The sequence below is a fragment of the Trachurus japonicus genome, chromosome 7, assembly GCF_045865225.1.
Source record: "Trachurus japonicus isolate A0001 chromosome 7, Traja_1.0".
NCBI classification, from domain to species: domain Eukaryota; kingdom Metazoa; phylum Chordata; class Actinopteri; order Carangiformes; family Carangidae; genus Trachurus; species Trachurus japonicus.
The window spans coordinates 10,354,973-10,377,744 of record NC_140913.1 but is presented as its reverse complement, the minus strand read 5'-3'; the positions used below and the strand labels follow the sequence as shown (position 1 = coordinate 10,377,744).

The 22,772-nt window shown below is 40.8% G+C and overlaps 1 protein-coding gene across 4 annotated transcripts in view; it reads right to left on the bottom strand.

Annotated features, from left to right (window-relative positions):
- Nucleotides 1-22,772, bottom strand: part of slc41a3 (solute carrier family 41 member 3) — a 54,991-nt gene that overhangs the window by 5,610 nt on the left and 26,609 nt on the right. The window contains exons 1-8 of one of the 4 annotated variants that reach the window (XM_085781163.1): nt 17,830-18,056; nt 15,112-15,461; nt 6,749-6,856; nt 4,484-4,555; nt 4,232-4,376; nt 2,939-3,085; nt 1,572-1,716; nt 815-894 (exon numbers count right to left, since the gene is read on the bottom strand). In XM_085781163.1, coding sequence (XP_085637289.1) covers nt 815-894; nt 1,572-1,716; nt 2,939-3,085; nt 4,232-4,376; nt 4,484-4,555; nt 6,749-6,856; nt 15,112-15,420 — 1,006 coding nt within the window. In that variant the 5' untranslated portion in view covers nt 15,421-15,461; nt 17,830-18,056. Of the gene's footprint in view, nt 1-814; nt 895-1,571; nt 1,717-2,938; nt 3,086-4,231; nt 4,377-4,483; nt 4,556-6,748; nt 6,857-10,667; nt 10,878-15,111; nt 15,462-16,542; nt 16,681-17,829; nt 18,057-22,772 lie in introns of those variants that run through there. The other 3 variants (XM_085781164.1, XM_085781165.1, XM_085781167.1) reach the window with 3 other exon arrangements.

The window sequence follows — 22,772 nt, the reverse complement described above, 5'->3', positions numbered from 1 at the left end:
TTTCCCGTATTGTTAAAACAACTCATACATCTTTGATGAAACTCAAAAACGGGAACTTCAGAGTGAATCATCGGAGCAGTTTGATGCTCCACGTGTCGGCCTCGGTGTGTCTGAAATGATGCTTCTCAAAATGTTCCAGTGGTTTTAAGGCTTCATTTACAGGATGTTTTGGCAGCTCTGCATGTTTTAGCCCAGTGACTCTGGAATTATGTATACTTTAATATAAGAGCCAAACCTTTTCCAATGTATCACATATGATTTTAGACCTCCTACCTTCCAGACAACCACTGGTTTCAGCTCATTTCACCATGGCAATTTAAATGAACTGTGACTGGACATCATGAATGGTAAGAACTTTCCTGGTCTCTTTCGCTACCGCTCTGTATTTCATTGTAATACATTTAAGATCACTGACTCAAATGTTAAATTAATAGTCTTAATAGTCCAATTTATACACAAAGCTCTCAATAAGTCCATAACGTGCTGCTGAAAACAATCTGACAGGAACACACATTTGACTGTTTAATCAAATGTGAATATTAGTTAATGTATATCACCACTAAAACCTCATTTATTTCTGTTTTCAAGATCAATATGTCAATATGAATACAGTTCTCTTGCCATTTTGATTGTGTACCTTACATCGATGAATCTATGTAAGTTACACAATGCTGAACCATCCTGTTTGGATTTGTGTAGGAATGCATCACTCTGGACTGCATGCACTAACTACATAGATAAAAAAAAACAAATTTAACTTTGATAATGCTTTATCCTTGCGGCTTCAATTTGCTTTAAGGACCATCCAGCTCACCGTTAATGACGGGTGTGAAGACAGCCATGCCCTCAAAGTTGGGATCACTCACTGTCCTGTCAAGGATGAGTCCACCGAAGCTGGAAATCACAAACACAGAGCGAATCAGAACCAGATCTAACCTTTCAAGCTTATTCTGATTAAGTTGTTTAGTGCACAATGTATATGTGATGCTGGACAGGTTATATATTGATGTATAACTACAACATGGTGCGGTATTTGAGACATTGTACTATTTTCTCAAATTTTCTGACACCAGTTATTAGTTAGTGCTTTCCTCTGACTGGTATGACAATTGAAAGCTGCACTGTATGACTTAAAAAAACAGGGGAATTATAATTACACTGTCGTTATTATTATAACTGACTATTTCCTACTCTCATTCTGAATGCCAGATGTATACCACAGAAGCCTCCATTCACATTAGCAGTCCGTTCACAGATTACTTTTTAGTCTGCTCAGCTCAATCTGTTTCTTTTTTCTACCGTACGAGAACTCTGCAGGGACTCTGCAGTTTGTAATTATATACACCAGGAAAAAGAATAAATTGATCAGTGTTAAATGCTTTTTTCCTGCAGCAGTAGAACTCAAATGTCTACTTCTCATTTTGTTTTATTCAAGTTTGTCGGGTTTTTTTTTATTTCATTCAACTTCATTTTAAATCTTAAGCCATGAGCAACAGTGCACATTTCCATTAAGTAAATTAACGTGATAATCAGCAATTAACAAGATGAGTGTATGGATATACAGTATATACCTGCTGATGGACATGGCAACTATGACAGGCTGCCACCCTGAGCGGAGGACCTCCCTGATTTGAGGACTCTGTCGAGCCACCACCACCCACACAGGGATCAGAGCCAGGAAGAGCAGGCACACCAGGGGGGACAGGTACCATATATCTGAAGAACAGGAACAGGAACAGGTATGAGGTTACACATCATCTAACACCGCATTTCACATAAGCCATGAATTACAATGTGCTCCCCACACCCACAAAATATAAACAACTCAATTGTTCTGTTTTTTTTGTTCTCTTTTTGACACATTGAGGTATTTTTAAGATATTATAAAATAGACATAGTTGAGTCACAAGTTGCATTACAGTCCAAATTTGGAGGCGATACAGTCAGTGGGTTAGAGCTACAAAAAAAAACACTTGAATATGATGAATAGGATGAATATGATAAACACGACTCACAAAAAAGAGATCTCAGGCAACTTGATTTGTATGAAGCTGGGTCAGGCTTACACAGTCACCAAAACAGTTGTGATTTCACAGCCAGACAAACTGTAAACTGTGAGTGTGTCAGCTGTATAAAAATCAAGGTGCGTGGTGTCTATGGCAGAGGGAGCTGCTGCCTGAAGTTTGCCAAAGAGCAGTTTGACTCTCCACAACATTTCTGGGGAAATATTTCAACACTAAACATGATGAGTTCAGTGTAACAGCTTCATCACTGTTGTATTGATTGCAAATTGAAAAAATCTCCACTGAGGCAGAATTTATTCAAGCTAATTCCACATTTCACACTACACCCATTCACAAGTATATATGTATAAGTCCTCTGACAAACAGTCGAGAGACTCTCTCTCTCTCTCTCTCACACACACACACACACACACACACACACAGATTCAGGCCCTAGGACATAAGGAACAGGCCACATACATTAAGAGGCTTCGGACAAAAAGAGGGAACTAAATGGATGCACATGTTTATAGTGCGGAACTAAAGCACACACGCATGCACACACACACAAATACATACATGTGCACACACAGACACACATCATGACATTAGGATGAAATATCTGAAAATAAATCTGTGTTTTGCTGCCATCTTGTGTTCTGGTTCTCAGCATGACGTTCTGTGATGGTTGATATGTTTCCTCTTATGTGATAAAGTCACATTATTACATTGATTTTAGATGAGCATCAAAAAACGTCATAAATCAAGATCTGTCGGGTTCAGAGGAGCCAATAAACCATCGAGACGGTGCATGAAGTATTGATTTGACTGAATGACTGATGGCCAGAACACACTAGAGCAGCATGGAAAACAGCAACACAGAGTCATAAATCTGATCTGAGGTCTGGCTCTAGTGTTACTACTCATCTACTCACCTATATACTCGTACAGCGTGCTGCTGACCCCGGCCAGCAGGGAGAGGGTGATCAAATCCCCCAGACTGGCAGCGATGGGGGTGGCCACGTTGTCCGGGTTGATCCCCACCTTCCTGGAGCCGATGATCACTCCGATCATCACCAGGCCTGCAGCGGTGAGGGAGGGAAGTGAGAGAGAGCGTGACCGGACAAACACAGACACTGAGAGGAATGAGAATTATCATCATCAGAGCAGACAAGACAACACAAAACGGACAAACTCTCTCAGCTGGAGTCTGTCTGGTTTCTTTCTATCAATGAAGACAATTTGCAAAACATCAAGCAGCCTCACACAAAAGAGAAAAAAAAGACTCAGACAAGCTGAATGTACAATGGAAAAAAAAATCACATCGGAAAACGGATTTAGAGAGAAATGACTCTCCACTCAGACAAAACATCAGGAAACTAGAATCACTGCCTCGTGGTTGTCTGCCTCCACCACCCAGACTAGTTGTCGGTCACATTCCTGTTGATCCAGATTCATATAAAATATCAACCATCTGTGTCAAATGTCATAATTGTCATAATAACTGTCTGAAATTTGGCCAAAAACAATGGCCAAAAGGTGTTTTTTTTACCTTAAGCTACCAAAATCGAATCAGTGTGCCCTCGAGTTCTTGTCAATGTTTTGCCAAATTTAAAGAGATCCCCTTAAGGCGTCAAAAGAGATAGTGTGCTCCCAACACTAAGCCTTTTGATGTCACAGTGACCTTGACCTTCAGTCAGGCTGATGTAGAGGCATAACAAAGAGCTGGTGTAGTTCTCTGACTCATCAGGCCTGATTAACACCAGAACATCTGTGGCCAGGATGAATTATAGATAATGCAGTAATTACATTTTGGAAGGGAAGATGTGGAGATAGGTGCTAAGCTGCTTGACAGTGTTTACTATGTGTGTGAGACAGCTCCTTTCTGTTCATGCATTAAAGTTCAGAAAAATTGAATCATCTAGAAAAACTGTTTAGTTTTAGTTATGAAGCCTAGAAGATGTTCCTATCAACACATCTTCACTTTTGAGTCTCTCAGTGCTCCAACAATACACGCAAAACTAAACGATAAATCAAAGGTCACCTGTATCCTGTCTTCAGGATACAAACATCTCTGAAATACAGATGTGTTCATTCATCTGTTACTCCACTGGTCTATGTTAGTGGGATAGCAATTTAAAAGTTTAGAGGTCAACATCTTCAGACTATAAAATAAACTGTAATAGCTGCTCCGAGGCAAAACAACAAAAGCGTCACAGGCCACTGACCTAAAGACAGAGCGGCTACAAAGGCAGTGGTGATGCTGCTGGCACACAGAACAGCTGCCTGGTCCAGTTCAACACCTCCTCTGGAGATCGCCCCTAAACACACGGCGGCGACTGCTGCGAGGAAGCCAACCACTGTGGCCTGAACCTGCGGGGCATGAGAGGAGACGGAGGATTTAACACTTTCCGTTCAGTTCACCATGTCAAAAACAGCGAGCTGTGTGAATGCATACAGGAAATTACACAGTACGTTACCTGTATTAGTGCCAGATTGCTGCACACCATGGTCCACTGTTTATCCGGATCGTCCATTTGGCCGGTGTTGGCCTAAAAACATGAAGATAAGGCAGGCTCAACTGTTCAAATGAGTTTGGGTTGACAAGGTTAAAGGGATACTTCACCCAAAAATCGATATTTCATCAATTGTCTACTCACTGTCATGCCAAGGAAGGGTTTGGAGAATTTTTAGAGTAATCAAAACGCTTTCTGAGTTCCAGGGGGGGGTCGGATTTTCATATAATGGCGGCGGATTACACTCACTTTTGAATCGTCCAAAACACACACTATGAAACATCCAAATACCTCCATATTGCTCGTCTGTAATGACCCAAGTGTCCTGAAGCCGCCACATGAAAAAGTTGTTTGGAAAAAAATAATTTGATCTCTGTTTTTAGCCTTGTTGTAGTAGTAGCTCCTAGTGGGAGATTTGCTGCAAGATGTGTTTACATCATACATCCAATGGTTTACAACGATGAACGGAAATCTCGTGGCAAATCTCGCGCATGCGCACGAACATCAATGGAGCCACTGGGAGCTACTACTACAACAAGACTAAAAACAGAGATCAAATTAATTTTCCGAACAACTTTTTCATGTCGCGGCTTCAGGACACTTGGGTCAGTACGGATGAGCAGTATGGAGGTATTTGGATGTTTTATAGTGTGTGTTCTGGACAATTCAAAATTGATTACAATCTGCCGCCATTTTATGAAAACCCGTTGCCAGCCGGAAAAGCGATTTGATGACTCTCCGAACCCTTCCTTGGCATGACGGTGAGTAGACAATTGGTGGATTATTGATTTTGGGTGAAGTATCCCTTTAAGCAATGGTTGTGTTGATATAAAATATTACAGCTTATTGTTTTTAACGTGCAGTAGACAAAAGGAATGCCCTCATTGATCGGCCACTGATCATTATTGGCTGATTTCAGATTAATATACGTGATCAGCGGATCACAATTGATGTGTTTAGTCACCAACCACCTGTTCTTGATATTCTGGTGACTTTTCCTGGCAGCAGGACTGTGTAGTGTGCTTTGTAGTGTGGTCGACCTCCCACCTTGTTCAGTTCGCTGGTGTGTGACAGGCCATCAAAACAAAACAACATGTCGCCCATGTGGAAGTGTGTGTGACTGATACACCAAAGTCTCACACAAGCACACACCATCTGCAGTGCAGCCAAAAAAAATCATCAGCATTGGCCGATCTCCCTCAGAGATGATTACGTGATAGGAATCAGTGGCAAAAATGAGGCATTCCTAGTAGACACGAACCTGAGCAAATCATTAATCTGGTCCCAGTGAAACTTCAACAGTCGTACTTTGAGTAAGAGCTTAAATTACAGCCCACGGATGATAGTGTACAGTATTTACTAATGAAATACTCAGCAGGTGGCTACTGGGAGCAAGGGGAAAGGTACAAGATATAGGAGGCAGCAACACAGCATAAAGGAGCGAGCTGGTAATACCTTTTTAATTATAAAGAAAATCCTAAATCATTACAGGATACACTCAGGACACAACCATACTTGGTAAGTATGTCCTTTTGCTATAAGGATTTAATTCCTGCAGATATAATACCACTACTTTCTTCAAGTTCTCACCTCTTCTTGTCAACAGCAACATAAGTTACTGCTGTACCCTGTAAACTTTTCAATTTGGGGTCCATGTGTGACACCACACCTGATGAACAAAGTAATTGCAGTGTAATATGTGGGCCCAGTTGCTTGTGTTTCTTTCTGTGGCACCATGTCCACAGATCTCAGCAGGTTAGGCAGCAAAATGTTACAATAAGCAGCAGGGATGACAGATCTATCAGTTCTATCTGCCAACTGCTGTAACAAGACCCTAGTATAAATCACATGTCAGTGTCTCTCTGAATAATTTAACATGTTGCATTGCCGATCATCCTCATGTCACAAACCCATTTAACAGCAAGAGGTTGAAGCAGCTGCTCTGGTGGATGTGCAGCTCAGACTGAAATAAACAAACCTCACTTTGCCATTAGTTTTTAGTGATGATGATATGTGGTTTTAGAAGGACTTACAGTAAGTGATGATATTGTTTTAGAACTGACTCAACTGTAGATGGCGAGTTGTATGTTGGGAGATAAATGTGAGTATAAGGACATATTGGTTTTCATAAATATTGGAAAAACTGTTTCGACAAACAGTGTATTTGAATAAAGTTGTCAAGGTTTGAACCAAACGATATGAAAACATCAAACACCCGGTCCGTCTTACAGCAGTGGAGAGGCGAGCAGCCAGGGTCATCTCCAGGTTTCCTTTGAGTCCAACCAGCGCAGGCACCAGGATGAAAATCTCTGTTATCACCTTGAACACCTTCCAGTGCTGGAACACACACATACATAAACGATTACAAAGCGACACACACAAAAAATTAAACACACAAAAATACATTTGTCAAATACCATTCTTCCATTTCAATACTGATATCTGTTCTCCAGATTATCTGTGTCATCTCCATCGCCACAGATGAACTTTGTGAACTGTGTCTCCTCCTGATGCGATTAAATAAGCACATAACATATTCTAGTCTAACCCAGTAGCCTACTTTTCCTGTTTCCACTTCTCTGAGCTTTGTCTGACGCCACACCACGCTGTGCAGGTTCACCGGGTTTAGAAAACATACAGTTCACAGAGTCTGCCTCATATTTTCTAACTACAACTCCAGTTGGCAGGTCCAAGACTGTTTAGATCTTTAAATAGATGCACATATAAAAAAGAGAAACTCATAGCGCCGCTGCCAAGAGCGGAGTGATGTGGGGAGGAGACAGGCAGGGAAAGAGGGAATTCAAGATGAACAGAGGAGGATGAACTGACAGAGAAGACCGGAAACAGAGGAAGCAGGATGAAAAAAACCCTCATATCAGGACTTTGTTATAAAATCGGTATTATAGTCTAATATAAACATCATTCAGAGGTTTAGGAGCATCTCCACTGTATATTACAAGACATGATGCATTATTGAAGAGCTGGTGTGCATGTTCAGCCAGCAGCTTGTGCACACTGTAGGAGCTTTTGTATTTTCAGCAAATGAGACTCGGCATGAACCTGAAAAGATTAATTCCTGCAGCAAATGTAGCTGCTTCAGGAGCGGAGCAAAAATACAACTGCAAGGTTAGTTGACTAAACATGTTTCTTATAAGCGAAAAACAGAAAAAAGGAAGATGAGTGCGTGGTTACTGAGGGTTCAACATCTCCAACATGTAGAGGCTGCAGCTGTGTCACAGGTTTTTAGATGCCGAAAATTGTGCCTAATGAACAGTTAGATACGGGGCAAACACAGGAAACGACGGCAAAATAATGTCCAGTAGGAGAACCTCCAAAACAAATACAACGGAAGGAAACACTGTATATCCACACAACACAACAGGACCGCTCGGAAGCACTACATTGAACACTTTGAGCATGAGTTTGAGCTTTTGTCCTGAGAGGCCAGAACTGCCCTGGGCGCCGAGTATATTTCTTGCTGTTAATGTATTAGTTTTGGCTTTCTGCTTTTACATTTCCAATGTTGTTTTGGTTTTTATATCTGCCTTGTGTCTGTATTTGCAGCTCGTCTCTCCCACTGGACGCGTTCCAGCCTGGTTGAGTGGATCATAAATATGGAAGAACCTAAGTTACAAAAAATGTGTTTCTATGCATCTTGTCAGCGCAAACATGAATTAAATTGAGTGGAAATGTTGGCAACTTTTGTTTTTAAGTTGAAATATTGCAAAAAGGGGCAGAAATATTGGGTAAATGACCACATATATGAAACATGTGGCAGATGTAAACATCAAACGTGTCATGCGATCAATTACTACATAGAACAAACACAGATTCCATATTACATTTCCCATTTAACTGTATCATTTCTGCCTCCTGATCTGTACAGTAACATGCTGAAGTCATGAAGTTTAATGGAACCCAGTGTATGCCGGGGGGGGGCTACATGGGGGCAGAGATGTACTTTTGTCCCTCAGTTTGCATTGCGTGCTCCTGTGCGTGTCTATTTATATGCATCATGCACAGGTTCTGGACTGGTAGGTTCTAGCTGACGGCTGTCACTTGGAGGCTATCTTGGGATGTGGCCCACTTCTGCCTTAACTCTGCTATGGCTGCTCAGCCGTGATGGACCAGCGTTTATTTTATTTTTGCCATTATTGTCAATTCGACACAATTATCATTTAATCACTTGTCACTGTAGACTCATCAGCATGAGCACATTTTGTATTCTCACTACAGTCGGAAATCTGTTTTTTTTCCCTTCTACTGCAGAATCAACTTTCACTTCTCTCAGTGATGCCATGGTATAAAGGTTTCCTTTACCTCTCTCTGGCCTCCTCTCTCTCATCCTTCAGCCACTGATTAAATCAACTGTTCACTTCTATCCCAAGGCTCTCCCTCTCTCTCCCACATCCAAATCAGATTTGGACATTTCAGAGAGGTGCATGTTACACAAGGATCCATCTGTTCGGGATATACAGTAGCACTGCTAATCAATGTTTCCATCAATCCCATTGATAAATCCTCCTATCCATGCAGTCACTTATCCAGTCATCTGCCTGTTTTTGAAGGAAGAACAGTCTCTCCACATAAAAGACTGAGGTCAGAGAGCTGCCTGCGTCGTGAAAATGGGGGATAAGACTGACTGGCAAGGGATAAGACTGACTGGCAAATATCCAATATTTAATAAAAAGCCAATGTCAGTTTGACCCTGATTTATACTCGTGGATATGAAATGATGCCAGCTGAGACCACAAGCTGCAGGTGGAGTCCATCTCTGCCTCTCACCATCCATTCTTCAAACTCTAATGACCCATTCAAATGTCTTACAGCTGTCTGTGCACAGTAAGTCTGAACACCTCCAGTCTTCCCTCTACATAACTCATTAATCCATGCCACCATGATGAACTGGTTGTGTATAACATCGGACCATCCAGCCATTCGCCCATCCCTCAATAAGGCTACGTAATCAAACTCAAGGCTTCTTTACAGAGTCTTGACAACTGTCTCACACTAAGTGTGGCATTACACAAACATTTTCTTTGAGTGATACTTGACTTTCAGATTCAAACTTCTGACAATTTCAGACTATTAGAATATCCTAGCATCACAAAATGTAGTTCAAATGTCAACGTTCAGTGCTGGAATATGTAGCAAGGCAGAAAACACAAGCGTAGAGTTCTGGGAGGCGGTCTGATTAGACATAACCTCATTTCCAAACCCTTTAAATAAGAACTGTCCTGTGTTCACCAAACAGTTTGGTGAATGAAAAGAGTATCAGTATCAAGAGTGATTTTAAGGTGAAGTGTTGCTGTCAGTCATTAAGAGACCTCTTGGAAAATACATAACTGTACATTAAGAAACTCTTTCCCTGTCCTAACTAGGGATCAACCGATATGTTTTTTTCAGGGCCGATACCGATACCAATTATTAGTAATCAAGGAAACCGATAACCAATATTTGGAACTGATAATACATTTGCGGTAAAAATGAAAATTTTGGTGTCAGAATTTAGAATATCACACCTGGGATTTGACTGAATACAGTAAACTGTTTGTTTCTTTTTTGGACACTGTGAAAATCTGTGATAATTTTGTACACTGAAAATCTGTGATAAAAAGACATTTTATTTTTGTAGAATAATACTTAAACTCCAACACAGATCTCAGTTCAGTGGGCGAGATATTGTTACACAGGTAAGAGTGGTGACTTCAGGCAAAGGGATGGCCAAAAAAAAAAGAGACGTTCACATTTGAGCCAAAGCAGTGCGTTAAAAAATTTATTCAATTCTTTTGGTTATTGGTGAAAAAACGTCCCATACCGACTACCAAAAGAATGCCGAAAATCCAATATTATCTGCCATACCGATAATCTGTCTATCCCTAGTCCTAACTATACCCTAATCCTAATGTTAAGTAGGCTAATTCCCCTGTACACATATTGTAGAAAGAATCAAATTATAAGAAGCTGCACTTTTGATGTTAAAACTCTCACTGTGAATTGTGTTCAACCAAAAGTATGTTTATATAAATTAAATAAGTTATCATGATAAAATAAAATGTACTGATAAATTTGGTTACAGTCTCAGCACTAGCTAACCATCATGTATCACTCTATCTCTCAAAACATATTTTTTTCTAGGTTTCCATACTTGAATAAGGTCCATAACGATACCAGCGGAGACCATGCCGAGCCCCGACACCAGGTACGGCACCATGACCTGAGCGGCGATCAGCCACGAGCTCTCTGGCAGGAAACCATGCTCCGATCGAGTCAACTTCCACGTCACGCCACGTAACTTTTTGCCCTGGTAGCGTAGCTCCAGCTCCAGACGAGTCACCACCATGTTGAACAAGGGCTTACTTGATCACTTTAAAGGTTAATGTGTAGTTATCCCATCGTAGGCGTAACTGCCATCCAGATGTAAGGGTTGTAAAAGTTATTCAATCGAGGCAAAATAACCCAAAACATTCAGCTTCTGATGGGTCCAAATGGTCTGAATGCTGAGGAAGAAACCACCAATCAATGATGTTTTCCTCCCTTAAATCAGGTCAAGGGCAAATGTTTCAAGTAGCCACTGTGGTGCCTGTTGAAGAGCTGAGAGAGAATTTGTGAATGACAGCTCCGCTCTTGAGGGATTATAAAGAACTGTCCGGCAGTGCGTGAATCATTCGTTCGTCTAGGAGTGACAGAAACAATCAGCTTATTTAAATCCTTTTGACCTCTGCAGAAACCTGGAAAATAATCAACTGCTGCCACGACTTTAGATGTTCAGAAAGAGAAAATCCAATTATAGACGTGTATGTGACTGTCCTTTAATTATCCATTTGTCCCATTTTGTGTCACAGGCAAAATCAAAGTTGGAGGCTTCAACTGAGAACTTAATGGCAATGAAGTGAGGCATCTTTGTCCTGGTGGTGAGTCAGCAGTGATGAGGTATCCATTTGTCAGCACCACTGGGGACCACAGTCATTAACACCATTTCTGATTCATAGGTCACAACGTTCTCCACAAGCAAAGATGCTCCACATCTGCACTCAAGTCTCAGCCTCTCTTCAGCTGACTGGCCTCAAGTGAGTGAAGACTAGTAAGGTGGGTTTGACATGAACCTGTCAATGGAGAGTTTGGATATCAAGTCCAGTTTGTATTTTCTTCTCCAGAATCCACTTCAAAGTCCTCTCCTTTGAGTTTATTGTTTGTTGGATGAAGTCCTGACTCCTTCTGGTCCATTCAGGAAGCTACTTGACCTCCAGTGTAACGCAGAGCTGGGCTCCTGGAACTGATAGCAGCCGTTTCCGTGACAGCGGAAGTGACTGACAGCGCGGCACGAGGATGTGGGATGAAGAATTGTCCCAAAAGGTCTTCAGAGAGAGTTAGAAGCAGCAGTCATATCTCCGTCATTAGAGCCCATTCCTTCCTTTTGGCCCGAGCCGCAACGAGAGTGAAGAGGAAAGCGAGAGGAGCTCCATAATGTCAGTAAGTGATGTGAGAGAGGTCCAGTGACGAGATGCAGCAACCGGCTCCTGGCAGACTGGAGTGTTTCTCTCCTCCTGTCAGCAGCAGGGTAGTCCTGCTCCCTCTGCTCTGCTCTGCTCTGCTCTGTCGTGACGTAGCAGAGAAAGAGGCAGGGCTGTCTGCGCTGCCCGACATGCAAACTCATGAGGGAAACGACCGGCTTACCGCCTCTCACTCTCTCTCGCTCCTGCTATTTCTTGCTGCGTGTGTGCCTCTCATCCTACCTCGCTCCTGCCATGTGACATCCCTCTTTCTACGTCGGCCGGTCTCGGTGCACCCCCCTCACCCCCACCACCCCCCGCCTCCCCTCCACAGCATCCCTCTTTCTCTAATCTCTCCCCCCTTTCCCTATCGTGACTCATTCATTCTCTCTGTCCAGTCCCTCCATCTCCATTCACCTGCTACAGCAAATTCGCACTGTGATCCAGTCACAGTCACTTTATCAGTTTGTTCCAAAACGCAGCGTAATCCTGCAGTAACTGTGTGATTGTAGTCCTGTGCTGCTTTTTAAGGAAGCTGGACCCAACTCACATATTCATTTCATTGGGTCGACATAATCTGTTTCTTCTTCATCCTTCTCTCTTATTTCAAAACATGCTATTGTAATACTGTCACTTTCTTTTAAGAATAGAGTTAATGGGTAATCTTGTCTTTATGATCATCAAATCATTAAGGTAAATAGTAAATCGCAAGGATATTCTTACTGAGTCATTTTTTCCTTCACCAATGTAAGTATGTATTAAATGTATTAAAATTTGAACTCAGAGCACTGATAATAATAATTTTATTTATGATAATAATAACAATAACAACAAAATAATAATAATGTATTCATTGATGTCTATTATATTTCAAAATGCTATTTATATTTGAACAAACTTTCACTTCAATCATGTTTGTGGTTATCTCATTTGTATTGCCATGGTCTACTTACTTACTGAATTCACCCAGCTTTATTCAAGCTCAAGTCAAAGGGTTAATGAAAGAACTAATTAGCTTTTATGTAAACAGATCAATCTCCATGACAACTAGGCAAACTCCACCTGCGATATGAACAAACACCTCAAAATAAGTTGATAAGATGACCTTGAGGATCCTCAGCCCCCAAACTACTGATTTAAATCTCTACAGTATCTTGATGCTTCCTGGCTCTGACTCGTTGTTTTTTTCCACAGTTCTACGCTGCTTTCTGATTCACTCAGCTGACCTCTAGCTGCAGCATAATACAGTGCGATCTGTAGGTGGACTCGTGTGTAAAAATAAGGTAGTTCAGAGGTTGAAAAAATGTAGTGCAAAAGGAAAGTATTATTTTCAGGGGAGGATAACCGACTAAAAATATTCTACAAGAAATGAACATTATAACAGGTATTGGATTATTTTGGTGGATGTTTTTAACGCTGTCTAAAACATATTTTTACCTGTCGTCCCCATGCACAACAACACATGTCTCTGCCAGTCAGCTGGTTCTGGGGTTAGTCGCCCTCTGTAGTCTCAAACTTGAACAGCATGTGATGCCCCAGTCCACTGACAAGAGAGGCCCTTAGTGGAGGTTTAACTCAACACCTCAATCCCAATTTGAGCTGACAAAAATGAGCAGTTGAGTATAGGAAGGGGAACAAAATGAGAAGCTACAGTCTGTCTCAAGCCAATAAGTAATGTTATGGAGAAATACATTTCCATTGTGTAATGCAGCCCAATGACAACAGTTACATGTATGACAAAGGTATATCACTGTCCTTGGGACCACAGGCTGCAGTAATAGTCCTAATTACTGACATAAGTATTCTTGTCTTTATCTTCTTTCCGTTCAGATAGCCTGCTCTCTACGTCCTTCTATGTCCCCTGTGCTTTGAGACGCAGCTCTGAGCCAAACCTGTGACTAATCGTCCTGCATCAGACGCAGGAGGGTAACGCATTCTGCAGAGGAGAGAAAGTGGAGGAAAATACTCATGAGCAACAGATGGACGAGCCGCGAGAGGACAGACGAGTGTTTATCAGAGGACGACAGAGAGGAAGAAAGAGCTACCGGCTCATCATAAAGCAGCAGACAGCATTTTGTCTGATTCTCCCCGAGCCTGGCAGAGGATGAAAATGCAGCTAACACACACACACACACACACACACACACACACACACACAAAGCTATCCTCCCTACATCAATTAAAAATGGAAGACACAAACACACTCACATAATCGGGAGAGCCCTCAGGTGACATGTAGAACAAAGACTCGACAGCTGAGAACAGTTTTCGAAATGTAAAACAAAAGCTATTTGCTAACAAAATATTTCTTCATCTTTATGTATTAGTGATGCGATGTAATGAAAGGTGAAGATCTCTTAAACAAGCTCTGTTACACAAAGTAAATAATTCATTCGATAATAAAACACTGTGTATGTGCTTGCAAAACATTTCCTCAATCTATTTGAATATTATTTTTTACTTCATTCTTTGCTGTGTTAATAACGTGTTGTGAATAAGGGCTTCATCTTTCTGCTCCTTTTCATTTAAGATTTGAGATATTTGTGTTGGCATTTTTAGCTGTTTTGTTTGATTGTTGAATGCAATAAAAAGGTATAGCCTAGTGAAGTTATTTTAAATGTCAATGGTGCATTTAAAAGCTCTGTCTGATTTAAAAGCTGACTGTCTGAAGTTTTAACAACAGGAGGATGGGATCACAGCTTCTCCAAAGTGATAACAGGTAAGAAGCAAATCAACAGTCTCCATGGAAAAAGTACAATTTTAACAGTGTAAAACTTTTAAGAGATTCTGAAAACCACTTTGAAATTACTAACTTAGATAGGGAGAAATTAAACTTTAAGTGTCATACTTAAGTTGGAAACTTAAAATGTCTTGTGCAACTGGGCCAAATATTAAAGAGGCAAAAAAAGGAAGTGACAGACACACATAATGTTGATAAACTAGCAGCCAGATGGGGGACATTAAGACTAAAACAAAGATTACTGATGGACAGAGTCAATTACAAACAGTCTCATAAATTTATCTACAACATTTTGGCTGATCAGAAATTAGCCGTGGGATAGGTGACAACACTGATGCTGCAGGACTGAACACACTCACCTGAACATTGTCCAGCACCATGCCGGCCATCACCATGCCCATCCCAGCCAGCAGGTAGGGGAAAAGCACCTGGAGACAGATGGCTATGGACGACTCCTCCTCCACCTTGGCCACCGACACCTTGGGCCTCTCCGCCTGCTTCTTGGGAGGAGGCTGTAGGACAGGGGGCAAGAAGAGCTCATCCTGTCCGTCTACAGTGCCTCCTATGCAGGCACCGGGACTCCCACCAGGGCTCTTCCCCTTGGACCGGGACTTTTTGTTCTTTCTCCTCTGGCGGGTCTGCTGCGGTGGTTTATCCTCACCAGGCATGATGGCAGCGGCTGTGACAGCTGGGACGGTGTCGGTTCAATCTGGAAAAAAAAGTAAATAAAGTTGGACATTTGATGTTTTATCACAAGTTTAACCTCATATCTGTATCTGTGTACAAATTTAAGTTGAAAAGCCTTGTTTAAAGCTGTACTTCCCAAATAAGATGTTGTACTTTCTGTACCATCAGTCATCAAATGTCACCCAGGCTCCACTGATGTTACACACACACACACACACACACACACTAAGTTGTAGAGTCAACAGATAAAAACCAAGTCCCAAGAAAATAAGAAAACCAAGAGGCTGGAAAATAAAATGTGCTTGTCAAAGACACTGGAAGTGGATGGGTCATATGCTGCTGTTTATGTTATTAAGCAACTGGGATTTTTTAATCATCTAACTGTCTAAATTATAGATAAATTATGAAATGTTTGACTTGTTTTTTGTCCTTTGACAGTTTGTTGACAGCAAAATATTTTCTTAACTCATAGCCTGTACCCCAAATTAAATATAGCCTACAAATATAATTACAACTTTCAATCATCTGAGCCTGGCTGCCATATTACATTTTAAACTCTTCTGATACACGTGACGCATATCTCACCATATTGGCATTATCATGATATCCTGAGTGACTTATTGGACAGATGAAATCTGAAATCTTTGCTCCATAGTCCGCTGGCAAAGCCTTTTTTTTCCCTCAGCGTCCACACTGCCCATTGCTGCTGCACTGATTTACGCAACTGTTTTCATACAGTTTTCGCACATGTAGGCTACAAAACTCTTCATGCACAGAGCCCTGCAGCTTTGCTGGGATGTTACAGACAATACTAATGTTGTCCAACCTATAATGACAAAGAAGCATACTCTATAAGCACCTGGCAACCTTGCTTGCTTGCAAACTCCTGTCCTACAATACATCGACTGTATGGTTTCTATACAATAGAAAATCGGTCTCTTTCGGACTTTAACTTCGTCATTAATCTGACTTTAACGTTGCACTGACACATTGTTCACTGCCCTGCCTCCAAAGTAACGTCAGGCTACCCGGCGCGAGGAATAAAAACATCGATACACGCGATGTCCACGAGAGACTCCCGCAAATCTCGCGAAAAGTCAAACCTCATCTGCAGGTCCGCGAGACGCGCAGCAGAGCAGTAATGAAAGACACGGCCGTACAGACAGTATGGATCTATTGTAGATCCATGACAGATAGTCGCAGGCATTCCTCCACTGAAGGCTGCCATGTGTACATCCCATAATACCACTGCCCCGGTAACCAATGGTGACCGACAACCAGGCGCTCTCTGATTGGATAGAAATGGTAGTAAAATATAGTGGCACCGTGTAGCTCCGCCCCCCAATGGAAGTGAGCATGGTTTCATGGACTGTGAGGCGAATCTCGGTGTAGGATATGTTGTAGTAGTACTGTGTTACTGTGTTTCACTGAGATGAAAGATGGATAAAGTTGACTCACTGTGCCACATCAGATTTAATTCAGTTTTAATTAATGTTTTTTTTTTTTTGCAATGTTTTTGCAATTTAAGCAAATCTCCCGAGGTCAAAGAGCCAAAAGAAAATACTCTGAGATCCTAAAATAAACAATACAGTAGAACAATTTACTAGGGACTTCCTGTTATTTCCATTGATGAATCCATATAGGGACAGGGAACCCCCCTTAAAAACTAAATGACTTTGTAATGGTGTAGATGAAATATTTCTCAAACATCATCTGTATTTACATTTAATCAAAAACTATCAGTAGCAGAATAAAGATCGAAAGAGAGGGAACTTCAGAAACTAAGTAACATACAGTGCAATGTGCCACTGATGGATGGAGCAGCGTTCTTGGAATGTGCATGGGTTACTCTAAGTTTCTGAGCTAGAAGTTCGACTTCAAGGGGCGTTTCTAGTGACATGGCCAACTCGTAAAGTCCAACTTGAGACCTCTAATAGTGCACTGATAAGTGACTGCTCAACTCCTCACCCACTCAATCAATCAAATAGCATCACCACTGGGAGGGCACATCAGAAATATCCTATATGACTTCACTCCAAATTTAGTACCAACAAGTTGAGTCAAGTATTGGTTAAGGCAATGCTGTCCTCCAAAAACACTGGTAGGGACATGTCCCTGTAATCCATATGGAAACCTATGCCATTGGAGTAAAAACCAATAAAATCCCAGTGGCCTGTAACACAGCCACAGCATAACCATACTGTAGTTAAGAAGCAGTCTGTGGCAGGTACTGCTGATAATGAACACACATGCTCAGTCAACACACACTCTTTGACTTGTGCTTGAAAAACTCATTAATACATGTTTTTAACTGGCCAAAAAACGGAATTAGGCCCATATCAAACACACAGTAGAGAGAAGTTAGCCGAAATTTGATTTATCATTCTTACCTTTGTCTCCGGTCCTTGTGAGTGTGTGTGCGGCTCAGCTCTCAAAAATAACTGTGTGCTTGCTATGCTGTGTATGTGTGTGTTGTTGAATCTATATTAAGGATATGTGTATGTTCCGCTTTCTATGTGCTCGCGCATTTTTGTATGCATGTATCTGCGTAAAGCTGCCAGTGTGTCTCTGTGTGTGTCTGTGTGTATATGTGTGTGCGTATATGCAGTGTGTGAGCCAGTGCGCATGCATCATAGGGCACCGTCTTGAATTTCATGGCATTAGCAGATAAGGATATCCCCCTCCTGTCTCTTTCCATCTCGGGTAAACCGGTGACAGCTACAGCAGTTCCACTCTTTTCATTCATGGAAAGAATAAACTTTGCAACAGGCTCATCATGTTCAGCATTCCTCCAAAATCCTTCAATACAGAGGCCATAAGCCTGTATGAAATGTTTTTTTTTAATCAAACACAAAACATTCTCTAAATTTGTTAATCTTTTTATTTTATTTTCCCAGCATCCCACAGTCCAAACTGAAACCCTTTTTGTCTAGCATGACTGATTTGTTGCTTTCCATTGACCTGCATGTGTAACACACAGCAGCATCATGATCTTTTTATGGGAGTTCACTGTTGCTTGTAATACGACACCACACTGTGCGCATGCTGTGACTTTTAATGGTTATGTCACGGTGATGTTGTTAATACCTCCGTGGTCTGGGTCTAAATAGAAACCCCACTTGGGTATTTCAGTCACGTGGTCAGTGTGAGAATTTCTTCCTTCACTTTTACACCGAAAATACATTGCAAGTTATAGCTGCACCATGAATGTGTAATGTATTGTGCCAGCCACTGTGCAGTAATGGTACAACTACATTAAGCCCAACATTTAACTTATTTCCCATGTTGCTTAACAAAATGTATTGTTGGTGTGTAATCTGCTGTGTATCCCCTGTAGGCCTTAAAAGGACACAAGCAGCTTCTTTGGCCTAGTATCTTGAAGAACAACTTGCAAACTTTATCCCAGGTTTGATGGGGATTTTTTTTCTATCTATATCTTGGTTATGTGTTTGTAGATGCAAATATCACATCCTGATTTCAGAAGCCATGGTAAAGCTTTATACTCCACTTCTGCTAGGACCAAATAACCAAACAAACTAGAAAGTGGGTTGCTGTGCCATGTAAACATAGGATTCAGGTTTCTGGTGCCATATGTAATGCCAACCTTGTGGCTCTTTAATCTGCTTTATTATTTTTGTGGCCCCTGGAGGGCAGGTTTGCACCATGTTTACCGTTGATATGGCAAACTGGAAGCAAACTGTAGCTTATTACACATACTACAGCAGATATTAGCATTCATTTACAGCTGTGTTTGTGTTCAGTCTCCTTTTATCTTTGTTTGTGTTCTCCACCAAGCCCCTGAGGGAAATATGTTAAGCCTCACCTTTATTGCCGCTTTATTGAAAAAGATTCAGGTGCTAAACCCCTACATAAACTCACATGAAAAAATGTGCTAGTGGCAGATAAAAACTGGAGCACAACCAGCTTTTATCATCTCACCCATGGGAAAAACAAGATCCCCATTACCATCCACATGGAAAATTGATCATCACCAGCATTTAATAGTTTGATTCATTCAGAGATAAAAAACATTTTTTCACTGTTAGGCCTGTCTTGATACTCAGAGTCACTGTCCAGAGGGTATCAAATTTGATACATGAAAATACATGAGTTTTTGAGACCTCTACATCCTCACTGTGATTTTTTTTTTCCTGAAAAACCCAATGTATACAATCAGATACATGCAATGATCAAATAATCCACCAGGGTGCAGTTATGTATGCACCAGCAGGCCTTCACTCGGGACATCCAATATGGCCAAATGTGTTTTCTCATGGATATTTTTGCCAATTTTGAAAAAGTTGAGGTAAGAAAAACTTAATTTTTTTTACTGAAACTTCAATAGGAATAGTTACTGCATTGAAGCAAAGTAAAACTACTTAATATTTCATAACTTATTTTATAGTAGAACCATGTTGAAAATGTGTGTATCAAAATAGATACAGCAGGTATTTAAGGTAATTTTCTATGCAAATCTGATTTGCAATTTTTCAAATTTTATTTTTGGTTGGGCATTATTTTATTTTATTTATTTATTTATTTATTTTACATTTTTTGTCAGAAGGTCCAATTACAAAAAATGTGAATTTTCTGACAATTATTTAATGGTTCAGGCTTTACAGGGTTAAATTATGTGCAGAGGATGAAAAGGACACTTGAGCCTCTTTCAGAAGATCTAAGGCAGAACAGTTTGACACCAGTGACCTCACCAATCACGTTAAGTACAGTATATTGTGCAGCCAATCTCTGGCTCCCAGTCCAAAAACTGCCAAACCCGGTAATATTACTGTAAGACAATCACCAACTCTTTTGCTCCTCAAGTTGTCTGTACACCTGAAACCATTTTTTAGAGATTGCAGTCGACTCATGATCAGCCAGGTGCCCACATGCTTATCATACTCAATTACTGTAGTTCAATGAGCTGTCCCTTACCATCTGGTTCTTAAACGGCTTAACACTGTATTCACTAGCTAGTTATTTACTAGGTAATTATGAACTCACCCAAATAATGTTGTTTCTTTGTCTAAAATGTATGACAATGAGAGCAAAACAATGAGCTGTGTGATCATTCTTGGTTGGTTCTTCACATTAAACTCTTATTGTCAGTGTTACTTCATCCTGTAAAACAAAAGATAATGATGAGAAAGTCTGACATCCCTGGCATGGAGTTTAAGTTGTGATATACTACTTTAAAAACATGGTCATCAAAAACAGAAGGTAAATCCCGAAGAGGTGGTCAATAAAAAGCCAGGCTCACCAACACCAGACACCATATGGAAATGAAATGCAAACGTGAATGTGCTTTGTTGCTGCAGCATGTTTGACAGCACTGAGGGAACAACATATGTGTGTAACAAAGCTGTAATATGCTCTGGGATATACAGTGAAATTACCTCAGCTGGGTTTTTACCATATGGTCAATTCAACCCAATAAACTGCACTGACTTGATTAACTATTTATCTTATGGACGTGGTACATTATGAAGCATTGGCTGTGGATGAATCAACATCCAAGGAGCTCAATAGGAAACCATATGGTAACCATTTGGACCACAACGCTGCAGTGTTAGGCCTGTTACTTTACTTTCCATTGTTTCTGTTGAGGCTGCGGGACATCCCAATCCTCCTCTTGTCTACAGACAGGATCGTCAACCCAACACTTGAACTCAGCTCCTGTGTTACTATTCTCGCTCCTCTGTAATGAGCCCTAATAATTAACCACCAGCAGATGACATTACACCCTTGCTAACAGTACAACATTTTACCACTAGATGGCAGCATGGATTAAAGAGACAGATGGTTCCAGTTCACATCTTCTGTCTGTTACTTTTAGGATTTAATAAAAAAGGCAATTGCCTGAAAAAAAAGAAAGAAATCTCACCCACTTGCAACATTATACTGAAGCTAAAACAGGACCCAGTGAAGAGACTTTGTTTTTATAAGTACACTTGAACAGTTTAGTCTTGCTCCTAACTGTTGCAATCAAAACAAAGAGGCTTGTAAAAAATGTTCAACATATTGGAGTTGACAAGAATGAAGAGCAATTTTCCAAGATTTTGAAGACGGAGAAAAAAAGAAATTCAGGTGCAGTTCAGTCTTGGTGGTATCAACAACATGGTGGTCTGTAAGGATGATCTGTCTCTAACAGGCTTTAAGTCCTGGTCTTATTTAAGTTTATAGAAACATGATCCATGTTATAGTTATAGATTCCTATATCCTTCTATTCAGAGGTGGAAAGCCCCTGGAGGTTATGGAAATCTGGTTTACAGCCCCTCACTGTTTATTTTCAACTCATATTAACTATAATCAAAACCAGGAAAGACTAAAATTGCCTTCCCATGTGTACCGTATGTGTTTTGCGGTGTTCTTTTTCTTTGGCTTCAGATCACCATGGCTGTGTGAGCCTTGGCATTTTCAGCACCTCATTAACGCCTTCATGCAGATGCAGTGCACATGCATGCACGTGCATACCTTCATGTATTAGTTACAACATTTAAAAAGGCATTTTTCTTTCAAACACATCATCACGGACCAGAAACACCAGCTCCTTTTTGTAGACGCTCTGTTGTTGCAGTGCTATGCAAACTGCTTGGCCGGGGGAATTGTCACATTGTCAGTTTATGTAGAAAGAGATACAACATGCAAAACCTCTGAATGTGGCTAAGATAATATCTACATATCATTTCACCAACACAAATGTGACAATGTTTCAGTCTCTAGAGATCTTCCGGGACACGTCCAGTAAACAACGTCACATCACCTCGGCTGTGATGGCAGATCTAACAGAAAACCCTTAAACCCCCCTTTCTATATTTCGCACATTCTGTGACATAAACTGTAAACTGTTTTCTTGTCTGTAACAACATCTATTGCACGTCTGTCCGTCCTGGGTGAGGGATCCCTCCTCTGTTGCTCACCCTGAGGTTTCTCCGATTTTTCCCTGTTAAAAGGGTTTTCCATGGAGTTTTTCCTCAGTCGATGTGAGGGTCTAAGGACAGAGGATGTTGTTACGATGCCATGTAAAGCCCTTTGAGACAAACCGTTTGTAAAAACGGGCTATACAAATAAAATTGCCTTGCCTTGCCTTGCCTTAACTTATTGAATGATTGGGCTTTAATTAGTATAAATAGTGAGTTGAGGATTGACAATTTCTCACTGTATCAGCAATGGGACAATCATTACAAACTCAAACTGTTTTGAAATACACTGAACCTGTTTTCAATAATTAGTCTGGCAGTGCTCAAAAGAAGATCAAAACTACCATTAAACTGATCTTACGAACAAGTTATGCTATAAAACTAAACCATTACAAATAAACTAATGAGTAACACTT